A 16389-nucleotide genomic window follows, 5' to 3' on the forward strand; every position below is an offset into this window, starting at 1 on the left:
CCCAGACGGCATCCCCAGCCGCGCCCTCAGAGCATGCGCAGACCAGCTGGCCAGTGTGTTTACGGACATATTCAATCAATCCCTATACCAGTCTGCTGTTCCCACATGCTTCAAGAGGGCCACCATTGTTCCTGTTCCCAAGAAAGCTAAGGTAACTGAGCTAAACGACTACCGCCCCGTAGCACTCACATCCGTCATCATGAAGTGCTTTGAGAGACTAGTCAAGGACCATATCACCTCCACCCTACCTGACACCCTAGACCCACTCCAATTTGCTTACCGCCCAAATCGGTCCACAGACGATGCAATCTCAACCACACTGCACACTGCCCTAACCCATCTGGACAAGAGGAATACCTATGTGAGAATGCTGTTCATCGACTACAGCTCGGCATTCAACACCATAGTACCCTCCAAGCTCGTCATCAAGCTCGAGACCCTGGGTCTCGACCCCGCCCTGTGCAACTAGGTACTGGACTTCCTGACGGGCCGCCCCCAGGTGGTGAGGGTAGGCAACAACATCTCCTCCCCGCTGATCCTCAACACTGGGGCCCCACAAGGGTGCGTTCTGAGCCCTCTCCTGTACTCCCTGTTCACCCACGACTGCGTGGCCACGCACGCCTCCAACTCAATCATCAAGTTTGCGGACGACACAACAGTGGTAGGCTTGATTACCAACAACGACGAGACGGCCTACAGGGAGGAGGTGAGGGCCCTCGGAGTGTGGTGTCAGGAAAATAACCTCACACTCAACGTCAACAAAACTAAGGAGATGATTGTGGACTTCAGGAAACAGCAGAGGGAACACCCCCCTATCCACATCGATGGAACAGTAGTGGAGAGGGTAGCAAGTTTTAAGTTCCTCGGCATTCACATCACAGACAAACTGAATTGGTCCACTCACACAGACAGCATCGTGAAGAAGGCGCAGCAGCGCCTCTTCAACCTCAGGAGGCTGAAGAAATTTGGCTTGTCACCAAAAGCACTCACAAACTTCTACAGATGCACAATCGAGAGCATCCTGGCGGGCTGTATCATCGCCTGGTATGGCAACTGCACCGCCCTCAACCGTAAGGCTCTCCAGAGGGTAGTGAGGTCTGCACAACGCATCACCGGGGGCAAACTACCTGCCCTCCAGGACACCTACACCACCCGATGTCACAGGAAGGCCATAAAGATCATCAAGGACATCAACCACCCGAGCCACTGCCTGTTCACCCCGCTATCATCCAGAAGGCGAGGTCAGTACAGGTGCATCAAAGCTGGGACCGAGAGACTGAAAAACAGCTTCTATCTCAAGGCCATCAGACTGTTAAACAGCCACCACTAACACTGAGTGGCTGCTGCCAACACACTGACACTGACTCAACTCCAGCCACTTTAATAATGGGAATTGATGGGAAATGATGTAAATATATCACTAGCCACTTTAAACAATGCTACCTTATATAATGTTACTTACCCTACATTATTCATCTCATATGCATACGTATATACTGTACTCTATATCATCGACTGTATCCTTATGTAATACATGTATCACTAGCCACTTTAAACTATGCCACTTTGTTTACATACTCATCTCATTTGTACATACTGTACTCGATACCATCTACTGTATCTTGCCTATGTTGCTCTGTACCATCACTCATTCATATATCCTTATGTACATATTCTTTATCCCCTTACACTGTGTACAAGACAGTAGTTTTGGAATTGTTAGTTAGATTACTTGTTATTACTGCATTGTCGGAACTAGAAGCACAAGCATTTCGCTACACTCGCATTAACATCTGCTAACCATGTGTATGTGACAAATAAAATTTGATTTGATTTGATTTGATTTGATATACTGTAGCTCTCAATAAAGGTCATTGGTCCTCGTTCATTTCCAGCACTAAGTTCTACACTCTTAGAAAAGAAGGTGCTATCTAGAACCAAAAAGGGTTATTTGGCTGTCCCCAAGAGATCCCTTTGAAGAACCCTTTTGGTTCCAGGTAGAACCCTATTAGGTTCCATGAAGAACCCTTTCCACAAAAGGTTCTACATGGAACCCCAAAAAGTTTTACCTGGAACCAAAAAAGCTTATCCTATGAGGACAGCCGCAGAACCCTTTTGGAACCCTTTTTTCTAAGAGTGTACTGAAATCGTTGATTAGATCAAAACCAGATCAAAGCATGACGGACATAAAGGATTGGACCATATGAGTCCAGCTAGTGTGAGTATTCTGATTTACATGAGTTTTTAATGTGTTGACCGGGAGAAGAGTAGAGGAGAGGCCGTGTTTGTTAGTTAGTGGGGGGTTGTGGATGTAGTCCAGAGTGATTCAGAGTTCCCATTGGACACATCTGGACCAGGGCCGACCAGGCCAGATTAATCCAGCCCAGATGGCGGTGATCGCCCCAGTGGGTCTCTGCCACTGGGAGGGGGACAATCTTGTCCAGGCAAGATGGTCAGGTCATGGGTGTGAGCAGGAGAGGAGAGGGGACAGTTAGAAGTTGCTGGGTGCTCTGTCCTCTCTCTTTCTCTCACTCTTTCTGCTTTCTGCTGCTCTCTCATTTTCAGTCTGGGCTGGCTGTGATTGACCTTTATTTTAGTTTTAGCACCAGGGAGTTATAAGAGCAGCGCGACCACAATAATCTGCCCTATCTCTCTGTACATCTCCTTTAGAAATCAAGAGGATCAACTTAAACCACTTCTCCAGGGTTTATGTTAGTTACATTCCTCCTGACAGTGCCTCTCAGACCCTGTATTCTATTTCATTCTCCATCTACAGTACCTCTAATGAATGCTGTATTAGCTTTGGCGCCACTACTGGAGTTAATAAGGCCTTTCCACCACACCAGAAGCCATCATTAGGCCCGTTTGAGTTTTATTACGTGCGATTGAATGGAAATCATATTGCTCAAATGGTTTCAGCATGAGTTCATTGTGTTTGATTCGTGAAGTGCGGTTAACAAGATTATGTTGCTGCGGTCGTTGCCTGGCGAGCAGCGCAGCAAGGTGGCCATTGAAGTCTGAGGACATTGTGTTCTTCTAATTACTTTGTTTCCACACAGTGACACACTGTATCTGTGTTAGTACAGTACAGTCCGAGAGGTTGCAAATGTTGTTGGTACGGTCGTGATAGCTTCACCACGGTCCACCAGACCTTTAGACCAGCTTCAGACCTGAGGCTGGACCGAGAATGTTTGTCATGGGAAGGTTGTTGTTGATGGGAACCAGCACTAAATGGGTCTCCCATTATATAATGTAGTTATCCCATTAGACAAATGAATAGCATTTCCGGACCAAAGTCTCTAACCAGGAACGAGCAGCAGCGTACATTTAGTCAAATAGGTTAAAGACGAGGGAGGTAAATAAATTCACCCAGACAGTGCCTGCTCTGACTTAGGCCCCAATATCTCCTACTGCAACATTTAAATGCTACTAAAGGGTGTTCTTACATATTTAGTGTATATTTATATTTAATTCAATAACACTTCAAATTCAATGAAACGTAGCTAGCAGAATTGTGAAATAGACTTGGCTTTCAGTTATACAGAACATTCAGAAGGCCATTTTGAAGAAGTGAAACAAGAAAATGGCTGACTATTTCTCTCTCATAAGGCAGCCCTCCGCACCTCTGATTCAGAGGCGTTGGGGTAATATACGGAAGACACATTTCAGTTGAATGCATCCAGTTGTACAACTGACTAGGTATCCCCCTTTCTCCTTATCTCCCACTAGACTACAGGACCGGGCCCTGCTTTACGCAGGTCAACAACCAGATGTGCCAGGGCCAGCTGAGTGGCATTGTGTGCACCAAGACCCTGTGCTGTGCCACCATTGGACGGGCATGGGGACACCCCTGTGAGATGTGCCCTGCACAGCCTCACCCCTGTCGCCGAGGCTTCATCCCCAACATCCGCAGTGGAGCGTGCCAGGGTAAGACACACAGACACACACACACATGCATTTTTACATTTGCATATAAACACACCTGGATGATCTTCAGTCTAATAAACTCAACAAGTGAGTCACGCACAAACACACTCACCCTCCTCATCACAAACACTATAACCATTACTTGATCTGTCATCATAAGCAACCAAACTCCTGCAGCCTGCAACCACCACCCATACAGAGAGACCAACACACACACACACACACACACACAGAGAGAGAGAGAGAGAGATGGAGAGAGAAAGAGAGAGCTGAGATACACATCAAAGCCAGAGAAAGAGAGGAGATTTCTCATTTCATCGCTACATGAACTGAAGTTCACCTTCCTTCATCAACATTCCAGCAGCAGACCCAGGCCAGTGTCTGTGTAAATACAGGCTGTTCTCTCTCTCTTCATTGTCTGGCCCCTCCCTGCCTCCACACTACCCACCGGGTTTCAACATTGTTTGTCAGCGTATTGTGACGTGTAATCTACGTGGAAAATACATTGGATTTGAAAAACTGTTGTTTTGAGGGTGAAATTTCAACCACATGTTTGTCATCACCTTGTATAAAAGTTGTTGAATTTATACATTTGAAACAATATCAGATTTTCAATGTTATATCCACTATAAAAAAAAACTATCTGAACCCAGGGTTCAACTAAAAATAGACAATACATATAGGCCTAGGGCTTCTTCAAGTTAATCATTAATATGATGGATTCACATCTCCATCTCAACCAAAAATCTAAGTAAATGATTTAACTTTGATTCTTGGTTGAGATGGAGACGTGAATCCAACATATAAATGATTAATTTCCAGACAAACTGGAATTTGTTGACAACCAAACACAATTCATTATCACTTTTTGCAATACAGTACATAGCATATTAACAAATGATATGTTGTATTCACGTCTCCAACTAAACCAAAATGAAAAGTGAAAGAATGAGACTAAACTTTATTTAAAGTTTGATTGGATTAGGTCCTATTCTTTCAATTAGATTTTTGGTTGAAATGGAAGCATAAATCCAGCATATCAATTATTAATTTGTTTGTAGACAAACGGGAATTGTGTATCCACAAATCATTTATATGTTGGATTCACATATCCATCTCAACCAGAAAAAGTTTAAGAATAAGACTAAAGCTAATCAAACTGTCAGTGGCTCAGATAAAGATATATTTGGTTGCATTGTCAACCAAACACAATTCAACAATATTTTTGTAATACGGTAAATAAAAATGTAAAAGTAAAATGAAGGGTTACAAATGAATGTAAAAGTAGTTATTCAACCTTAAGTTTGGTAACACATCCATGGCCACATTTTGAGGTTTGCCTAATGTAACTATAAATGTCTTATGTTCAAGATGCAAAGGTTTCAGGTCTGAGGAGAGCTTCACAATCTGCGCAGAATATTGAACCACATTGATCACTTGCACTATGTACTTTGAATGTAATCTCAACTGCAATCCAAGTCATTTGGTTGTGCTATTAGATAAAACAGTGATAACACATAGAAATACAACATATCTGACATTGTATTCCCATTTGAACTTTGTTGTGCTTTTAGATGATTGAAAGCATAGTGATAACACATTGGTAATTCAACAAACTTCTGGCTGTCTTTTTGAGTGTGTGAGTAAAGGTTGAAATCTCATTGATCAGCATCTCAACCAAATATTCCCCACATTTCCATGTTAAAATGAGGTGGGTAGGCTCCATAAAGTCCAACCAGATGAAGCAGTGAGGCTGTATCAGTAGATGACATGTACACTCTTAGCAAAAAGGGTTCCAAAAGGGTTCTTTGGCTGTCCCCATAGGATAACCATTTTTAGCTCCAGGTAGAACCCTTTTGTGTTCCAGGTAGAAATAACCCTTCTGGGTTCCATGTAGAAATAACCCTTCTGGGTTCCATGTAGAACCCTCTGTAGAATGGGTTCTAACTGTACCTAAAAAGGGTTCTGCTATGGGGACAGACAAAAAACACGTTAAGGTTCTAGATAGCACCTTTTTTGTAGAGGTAGCGTGCCCTCTTATGAAACACAGCGTCTCACCCCCCAGCAATGTTCAAACGACCCTCCATGGACTGGAGCCTCTTCCTCTTTGTTGAGATTTTAATAGGATATGTCTAGCCAACACCTTCATCTCATGATAATGGATTGCCTTTATGTAATGTTTTACAAAGGGGGACACTTACCAGCTAGCACATTTGGTTCCTTGGGAGATGTGGGAACATATGTTTTTGGTTTCACTTTGGCTGTATGTGAAAATGTTCCTGTTCTTGGGACGTTTGTTTTTAGGTTACAGGGAGGTTCTGAGAACATTTTACTCTCGTTCTTTGAAGGTTTTCCTGGGAAGTTTTATAACGCTCTGAGGTTATTTGGGTGTTTTTAAATAACTTCCTTAATACTTTCAATAAGACTGCTATCTTATTTGGGGTTAACTTTTTTTAAATAGGACCCTTGGACATTTATTTTCTTAGGCAATAACCATGCAAACATATTTCTTTTTTTTTGTGACCAGTAAGATTCAAACCTATAATCTTCTGTTTTATATCCATGGAATTAGTCCACTGCGCCACCAGGATGTAGCTACTATGCCATGATTTTTTACGCATACAAAGCTGTTAATTTCAGTCTATTCAAACAGACCCCATTTCAAAGGAAACAGGCACTCATTAATCTGGTGGCCAGTTAGTGCGTGTGGCCAACACACCTGAACACACTTAATAAGATAGAGGAAAGAGAGTTTTATTGATGCTGAGAACGGGATGTATATGTTTCTAAATAGGAAGTGGCTCCTAATCCATGACCAGATTTTTTATTTCTGAGGCTTCATATCCATTAGTGGGAAATCTTGTGGGAATTTGTGTAATGGGTACGTGTTGGTGGCAGGGAAGTCAGGTGCAGGAGAATCAAACTTGGTATAAACGGAGTTGTTTAATCAGTGCTTCACAAAACTCCAAAACCAAAATTACAAATAATAAAAATGTGTAATTTTGGGACCAGTCATCATGCCGAAACCGGATTAGATAAAGCTAGATAAATCAGAGTTAAATGACAAAAAGATGATATTCACAATGTCACTAAGCGAAAAACAAACAACCAAAACAGCAATAGCTACTACAATGTCAAAACATTATTTTATCATGAGTTCAGTACCATTTGCTTGATTTTGCAGACCCACGACTAGGGTGTATCGTCATTAGCTAGCTAGCTAACGTTCATATGCTAGCCAGCGTTAGTCTAGTCCAATGGAAACTGATGCATCCCTGGCTAGCTAGATGACCAGTGGTGACAGTGAGGTCCGTGTATGAGATTCAAGGCCCTAATAAGAAAATACAGTTTGATGATCTAGCTATGTTAGCCAGTAAAGTATCATTTAAAGAAGATGCGAACTAGCTTTGCATGCATGGTAGGATCAGTGTTGTCAAAAATGGTAGACCCTCTAGTGTTGTCAACATTTCAACCAGGACGGTCTGTCCTATGGGACGCAAAAATGCCGGCACATACACAGATACAGCTCTCATGCAATGCAGTCAGTACACATTAATTCACATAGCCATGAGCGAGCATGTTATGAAGTTTAAAGTAGCTAGATGTGTCATCTCCATGAGCTAGCTATACATCTTGCTGTCACACAAAAAATGCATACAACAAAATATCACTCAATACATTGCATATTGGTCCACAATTCCTCTGACATTTGGTTCGTAGTTCTGGCACAGTAACGAAGTGAAGGCAGTTTTCAGGGACCTACCAGATCACAAAAACAGTGAGCAGAGAGGGGGAGATAAAAATAATGGTTAGGGAGAAATCAACCATAAGACCACTAGGTGTCATCGTATACAGACAGATCAAATTGATTTCAACAGTACTTGATAGAGTCCACTGGTGTAAAATCTCACTATTGCATAAGATTTGTATATTAACATATCTGGGACATTTTGGAGAACACTTCTTATTTCATATAAAAAAATATCTAAATATTTTTTGTGGTATCCAATTGGTAGTTAAAGTCTTGTCTCATTGCTGCAACTCCCGTACGGACTCAGGAAAGGTAGAGAGCCATGCATCCTCTGAAACACAACCCATCACTGCATCTCAGCGTCACTACAGACACCCTGGTTTGAATCCAGACTATATCAGAACCGGCCGTGATAGGGAGCGTTAGTCTAGGGCGGCGCACAACTGGCCCAGCGTCGCCGGTGTAGGCCGTAAATAAGAATTTGTTCTTAATTGGCTTGCCTAGTAAAATAAAAAATGCCCCCTTTTTAAAAATGTAACTAGGCAAGTCAGTTAAGAACAAATTCTTATTTACAATGACAACCTAGGAACTGTGGGTGAACAACAGATTTTTACCATGTCAGCTCAGGGATTTGACCTAGCAACCGTTTGGTTACTGGCCCAATCAATGCTCTAACCACCACACCAGTGTGTTGGAGTAAACACCTTGCAACCATGTCAGCCCAACCCACCACAGGAGTCACTAGAGCACAATGGGACAAGGACATCCCTGCTGGCCAAACCCTCCCCTGACCCAGATGTCCCAGTCACAGCTGGCTGTGAACCAGGATCATCTAGTGGCACAGCTAGCACTGTGATGCAGTGCCTTAGACCACTGCACCACTTGGGAGGCCTCAGAAAACACTTCTGTTAGACACATACATACCACAGGAGGTTGGTAGTACCTTAAATGGTATCAAATACATCAAACACGTGGTTTCCTTGTGTTTGATGCCATTCCATTCGCTCCATTCCAGACAGATATTTAATTTCAGAATGATTTATAATTAAGTTAGGGTCAGGGATATGGGTTTGTTTAAGGTTAGGGTTAAGGTAAGGTCAGTTTTAGATGTGGTTAGTCGTTTTGCAAGTCAGCAGTGTCCTCTAAAGTGCATGTTGAGTGTTGACACATTCTCAGTAAGGTGTGCTGAGAGACACATTTTATACAAAAGCTTTTGCACACATTCTAATGAAAAATAGCTGTAAAGAACTGAACAACTGAAAAAGAAATACGATCCTGAAACAGCAGTTAGGCTTTCAAACTTCACTCTGCACACCTTTGAATTACCGATGTGACTGAGCGCCTTGGGGTTTTGTCAACGTTGTTTCCACTTCATTACCATGAATAGACGTTGAATTGACGTATGTGCTCAGTGGATTATTTGTCCGCTTTGGCCACAGGACAAAAAGCAAGAAAACAATTGATGCTCAAACTAAATCATACCTCAGATGTGCCCTTAAAAGACACTTCAAAAACCAAAGTATTCCTAAAATATCCAAAGCTGATTCAAGTTATTACACATGGTACACATTGTACATTCAGCAGACATTGTACATTCAACTCTGAGTCAAATCATTCATTACACACAATTATTGCTAAATGAATAGGCCTGGCCACAGACATGACTGTATGACAGTTATAGCTTAATAAAATCCTTCCTTCCTGATAGCTTTTCTGTTATAGTATTTTTTATCTGAAAAGTCATGTTCTCTCACTGAGCCTCTATCAGTCTGCCTTTATATACAATACACACCAAGGAAGTCACCTATTCTCCAGAAAGCCCCCCCAAAAAGTCCTGTTGGAACCAGTTCAAAGCACACATGCACATGAATCCCAATGTAAGGAAAGCATTCCAGACATCATGGGTTTGGATGCTCTTGCCGCCGCTGGCAGTCGGCGCTCCTCAACATGAGAGCACATTTTCAGGCTTTGTTAAAAAGGAATAGAGGTCGAAGGTATTCACATGATTAGAAACAGACTGAGTTTGTGTGTGTGTGTGGGGTGAGAGAGAGAGGGGGTATAAATCTTGGTTGCTTGGCTGGATACTGGTAAGGTGTGCCAACTTCCCTCTCTGAGACTGGTGCAGAGTTAGATGACCAGGTGTGTGTGCACGTCTCTGCCCACACGTAGTGTTTCTATGTCCATGTCTTCATACCATCCAGACACATACCAGTCTCAGCACATATTCACATACCCAGACGAACCCCTCTAGACACACTGAGGGGTCTGTCAATGTGTTTCCACTGAAGATGATGAAATGCCAACACCTCTTCCTGGCTATCGTGGCCAGACTGTGAGCTAACGAAGTGTAAATGTGTGAAGAGGGGAGGAAGATGAGGTGATAAATGACTTTTCCCTCTCATTAAGCCAGTTTAAAGAAGACACTGCTTTGTGTTTCCTGGTTACGGTGTCCACTGTCCAATCAGAACCCTACGCATACAGTTCCGTCATCTTTACTCACGGCATGATAGAAAACATACGTGTACATGAACCCACTCCCTGCTCAAACAAGGGCTACAGTCTGGACTGGTCTTGGTTCCTAGGTGGCGGTGCCCTGTTCTGTCCTGCTGTGCCCCTGTAAACTGGTTTTAATGCTGCAACAAAAACTCCTGAAAAGCGTATTTTAACCATATGACCGATCATGATTGGTTGTGGTACAGTGATGTAATGTTTATACCTACTTCCCTTTAAAATCTAAGACACTGTATATCACAGAGCTTAAAATCCACATTTATTTCAACCACATTTATAGACTCCATTTGATTCAAGGTTAGTGGGTGGGCAGTAAAGCTTCAGAAGATGCCTCACTCGTTAAGAGCAGACTCAGAGTACTTAAACAGCAACTCTTAAAGCAACTCGTGTTAAGTACTGCTTATTTGTGATAATGGTCTCCATTCTTCTTCCCTCCCTCTATCCCTATCCTTTTCTCTTCCTCTCTTTCTCTCCCTCAATTTCCCACCTTCTCCCCCTCTCCCTTCTCTAGATGTGGATGAGTGTCAGGCCATCCCTGGGCTGTGTGCAGGAGGTAACTGTATCAACACAGTGGGCTCCTATGAGTGTAAATGTCCCGTGGGCCATCGCCAGAGTGACACCAGCCACAAGTGTGAAGGTGAGTTACACACAGCTCTCTCACTTAACCCCTGTAGTAATACCATATTATTATTCACATTATATAACAAACTGGAATGTATTACTTACACTGAATTCATGTAATGGAAAACATATTGGTCATAATTTTAGTAGGCTTAGCTAACTGAACTCAGTGCCTCAGTTAAGAATTAGAGGAAGGATTTTGAATTGTGAGCATAGTTTTGTTTTGTTTTGTTTTGTTTTTTGCCGGGGTTTTGTTATGCACTATTATCAGTGTTTTGAATACTTTTGCCAGACAGTCAGTGGCGATTAGCTTCTGTGGTTATCTGGTCACTGATATGGAAATCCACACACACACACACACACACACACACACACACACACACACACACACACACACACACACACACACACACTCCAGTTAGGGGTCGCATTGCTATATGTTGATTGGGTGGAATTTAAACAATGCATAATGAAGACAGACAGGCTGAGGCACTTTGCAAGGTGGGGGCTGTAGACCTTGGATGGGTTCCTAGTCTTTGGGGAGGTTGGAAAGAGCTCCGGGACTGTTTCAGCCAGAGGTATTTCACCCACTTAACTACACTGTCTGATGTGCTGTCTAGGAGTATAGTTGTGTGCACTTTGTTTTCCCCTCTACCTGCCAATCACTATTCTCAGTAAAGGTAGTGGCTCATAGGAACTTGTACTCTAACATCATACTGTACCATACAAGTACATACCAAAGTAGTATACTATACCTTAAAACCTCACAACAGTTTAGCTTCAATCTGGAGATTGCATGCCTAACTCACTGTCCCACGCATACCTCTCATTGACATCCCTTATATTACCCAAAGTCTGAATTACAGTACGCACACACATCTCATGTTAGGATTGAGTCCTTATTAAACCAGCCCAGCAGGAGAGAAGGAGTACATAAACGCTGACTCAGCAGGGTTATGGTGTATAAACCGTGTATAAACCATCCCCTTGCTCCTCTCAGGCAGAGAGAGGCATTGTAATAATCAATGACCTTAGGGACTCATTAAGTCTAGGGTTTTGTGATAGCAAATTCATCAGGCACCCTCTCATAATCAGAACACAACCTGAGTGCGATAAAAATAGTCTACATTGAATTTTTACTATGACGTCTGCAGTGCATGACTGAACGAACCAAGTCTCTGACCCGGGGAAAGAACATTTAAAAGTCCCGCCTCTTGGCATCGGATACATTTTTATGCAGGTTTCAAGCTAATTTCCTAAAGTTCTACACATTTTGGCAGAGAGAAAACTTCTCAGTTTTAAAGCTTAAAATGCAGTGAGTGCATTTATGTACAAAAATAACATTTGGGGGAAATAGTTTTGAGTTGAAAAATATATAATCGTACTGTGGATACCAATATCCCTGTGAGTCTTCCAGGCCCATGTTGCCCAGGGTTAGGAACATAAATTGCAGATGAATAATATTACTTTGTATTGTTTTCACAATTGAAACTTATTCAACTTATGGGGTGGCAGGGTAGCCTAGTGGTCTGAGCGTTGTCCCCGAGCTGTCGTTCTGCCCCTGAAGAGGCAGTTAACCCAATGTTCCTAGGCCGCCATTGAAAAGAAGAATTTGTTCTTAACTGACTTGCCTAGTTAAATAAAGGTACAATTCCATGGATCCCTTTGCCAAAAGTTGTTTAATCTGTTGTTAGCAATGCCTTCGGAAAGTATTCAGACCCCTTAACTTTTTCCACATTTTGTTACGTTTCAGCCTTATTCTAAAATGTATTAAATATAATGTTTATCTTGGCAATCTACACACAATACCTCATAATGACAAAGCCAAAACTGTTTTTTAGATTTTTTTGCAAATGTATAAAAAATAAAAACAGAAATAGCTTATTTACATAAGTATTCAGACCGTTTGCTATGCGACTCGAAATTGAGTTCAGGTGCATCCTGTTTCCATTGATCATCCTTGAGATGTTTCTACAACTTGATTGGAGTCCACCTGTGGTAAATTAAATTGATTGGACATGATTTGGAAAGGCACACACCTGTCTATATAAGGTCCAACAGTTGACAGTGCATCTTAGAGCAAAAACCAAGCCATGAGGTCGAAGGAATTGTCCATAGAGCTCCGAGACAGGATTGTGTCGAGGCACAGACCTAGAGAAGGGTACCAACATTTCTGCAGCATTGAAGGTCCCCAAGAACACATTGGCCTCCATCATTCTTAAATGGAAGATGTTTGGAACCACCAAGACTCTTCCTAGAGCTGGCCGCCCGGCCAAACTGAGCAATCAGGGTAGAAGGACCTTGGTCAGGGAGGTGACCAAGAACCTGTTGATCACTCTGAATTCCTCTGTGGAGATGGGAGAACCTTCTAGAAGGACAACCATCTCTGCAGCACTCCACGAATCAGGCCTTTCTGGTAGAGTGGACAGACGGAAGCCACTCCTCAGTAAAAGGCACATAACAGCCCGCTTGGAGTTGCCAAAAGGCACCTAACGACTCTCAGACCATGAGAAACAAGATTCTCTGGTTTGATGAAACCAAGATTGAACTCCATGACCTGAATGCCAAGCGCCACGTCTAGAGGAAACCTGGCACCATCCCTACGGTGAAGCATGGTGGTGGCAGCATCATACTGTGGGGATGTTTTTCAGCGGCAGGGACTGGGAGACTAGTTAGGATCGAGGCAAAGATGAATGGAGAAGAGTACAGAGAGATCCTTGATGAAAACCTGCTCCAGAGCACTCAGAGCGTCAGACTGAGGCAAACATTCACCTTCCAACAGGACAACAACCCTAAGCACACAGCCAAGACAACGCAGGAGTGGCTTTGGGACAAGTCTCTGAATGTCCTTGAGTGGCCCAGCCAGAGCCCAGACTTGAACCCGGTCAAACATCTCTGGAGAGATCTGAAAAAAGCTGTGCAGCTGCACTCCCCATCCAACATGATAGAGCTTGAGAGGATCTGCAGAGAAGAATAGGAGAAACTCCCCAAATAAATGTGTGCCAGGCTTGTAGGGTCATACCCGAGAAGACTCCACGCTGCCGAAGGTGTTTCAAAAAAGTACTGAGTAAAGAGTCTGAATAAATATAGATTTTTAATGAATTAGCAAAAATGTCTAAAAACGTGTTTTGCTTTGTCATTATGGGGTATGGTGTGTGTAGACTGATGAGGGAAAAAAACAATTTCATAAATTTTACGATACGGCTGTAACGTAACAAAATGTGGGAAAAGTCAAGGGGTCTGAATACTTTCCGAAGTAATAATATACTCTTGTTATATATTCTGGCCAGGGACCTCCGCGGACCCCACTTTGAGAACTCTTGCGTTAAGTGATAGTGCAGAGCATGACCAATATTAGGTCCTTTACCCACCTCACTCCTCACCCAGTCAGTTCCAGAAGAGGCTGGTGGGAGGAGCTAAAGGAGGACGGGCTCATTGTAATGGCTGGAAGGGAATGAATGGTAGGGTAGCAAACATATCAAAGATATGGCAACCACATGTTTGACTTCGTTCCGTTTATTCCATTCTAGGCATTAAAATGTGTCCATCCTTCTATTGCTCATCCCACCAGCTTCTTCTGATCAGTTCCCTCCACTCCCTAATATCATTAACTACCATAGAACCAATGCTAGACCACTGATGATTCCCTATTGGGTGAAGGAGAGAAACTCAGGCTCTGCTCAAATACTTTGGAAATTCTTACTTCCCTCTTTCCTTCCTTCCTTCCTTCCTTCCTTAATGAAGGAGAGAGTTGGTCTAAGAGTTATGTTGGTAATTTTTTTTTGCTTTTACTTATCCAATCACTTTCCAATCTGTGATTAGTAAAGGAAGGAAGGAAGAGTGCATTTTTTGAACAGGGCCTGGGTGTCCAGTAACAGATGTAGAGAGAGAGATCAGCTGGGGGATATCAGTAGACCCTAAGGGTCAATGAAGGGTTAGAAACAGTCATATACCTGGAAGAAACTCAAAATAAAATAAAATAAAAATGTATTGGTTGCATACTCAGTTTAGCAGATGTTATAGCAGTTGCCGCTAAATGCTTATGATAAGTGCACAAATAATTTTACAAATATGTATTTAAAGATTCACTATGCAGAAATCGCTCCACCATTTCCGGGTTGCTAAAATTAGAATAATTTGCCTAATTTCAGTTTATGTGACAAAACAAGCAAGTATAGTGTAAAGAATCATTGTACCATCTAAACCTCTGTTAAAAATATTTTCAATAACCAAAAATATTGTATTTTCAGGAGTTTGAAGCTGGTGTACAAACCTGGAAGTAAAAGACTAAACTTAAAACGGGAAGCATAGAAATAGCGTACATAGAACATATATACCACTTCTTAGAATTGCTTTCAATGAGAATGACAGATCTATAACTCACATTCTATGTGAATTTTGTCAGGTCGCCCAAAAAGTTACATATTGCAGCTTTAAAAAACTAAACCAGTTATGTAACCCAAATAGCACTGTAACAGTAATCCAAATGCCATCTATACGTATATACACCGGATAAATTTACACAAGATATACTAAGAATAATATGGTCAGCAGTAGATATATTACCGTGAGCTATATCAAGAATCTAGTATATACATATGTAACAGTATAGACTTTACGTCCATCCCCTCGCCCCGACCTGGGCGCGAACCAGGGACGCTCTGCACACGTCAACAGTCACCCTCGAAGCATCGTTACCCATCGCTCCACAAAAGCCGCAGCCCTCATCAAGGGGGACCACTACTTCAAGGTCTCAGAGCAAGTGACGTCACCGATTGAAAAGCCACTAGCGCGCACCACCGCTAACTAGCTAGCCATTTCACATCGGCTACACATACATATGCTGTGTGTATAAGCAGTGTAACTAAAATGCTATGTACATTAGCAGAAGTATTAGAGTGAGCTATGTCAAGAATACAGTATTTAAATACACAACTGGTCCTTGTTTGGGAACACACACACACACACCAAAGCATGCAACAGGCTGACCAGCCTGACAACGAGCCATCCTCAGTTTGGAAAGTGACAGATGAGTCTGATGTTCAAGAGGTGAACATTGAAGAGGTCCGGGGAGAAGACATGGAAGCCTGAGAGGAAGACAACCAAAGCTTTAGTTTCTACACTATCATTTTACAAATGCATGTTGAAAACGTTTTTGGGAGATGCGATGGATCTTTGGGGATCATTCAATATTCCCTTTTGTTGTTCAGTGAAATCATCCCTTGTGAAGAGTCAATTTAATTAAAGTTCGATTCGTAACTAAAGCATTTTTTTTTATTTGAAGGATTGGAAGGATTTATTCATTTGCAATTATGTCTACTTATGATAAGGTAATAGGTGTATTTTTCTGTCTCCATATGATATGGTAAATATATCCAATGCAAAGAACATTACATTTAATTGGTAATAATATTAATTTGCATATATATCCGTTAATTCCCATATATTCCAGTTAATTCCCACAGAAAGTTTCCACCTCTGAATATTCCCCAAAATGTGCAACCCTAACACACACACACGCATACTGTACAGACATACACAGTTACACACACACACACACACCCACACACACACATATA

The 16389-nt window shown here is 42.2% G+C and overlaps 1 protein-coding gene across 2 annotated transcripts in view; it reads left to right on the top strand.

The window, feature by feature from the left end:
* Positions 1-16389, top strand: part of LOC139379479 (fibrillin-2-like) — a 106349-nt gene that overhangs the window by 32708 nt on the left and 57252 nt on the right. For both annotated transcript variants that reach the window (XM_071122331.1, XM_071122392.1), the window contains exons 7-8: positions 3730-3927; positions 10701-10826. In XM_071122331.1, the coding sequence (XP_070978432.1) occupies positions 3730-3927; positions 10701-10826 (324 nt within the window). The remainder of the gene's footprint in view (positions 1-3729; positions 3928-10700; positions 10827-16389) is intronic.

This window comes from Oncorhynchus clarkii, chromosome 1 (assembly GCF_045791955.1).
Source record: "Oncorhynchus clarkii lewisi isolate Uvic-CL-2024 chromosome 1, UVic_Ocla_1.0, whole genome shotgun sequence".
Classification (NCBI taxonomy): domain Eukaryota; kingdom Metazoa; phylum Chordata; class Actinopteri; order Salmoniformes; family Salmonidae; genus Oncorhynchus; species Oncorhynchus clarkii.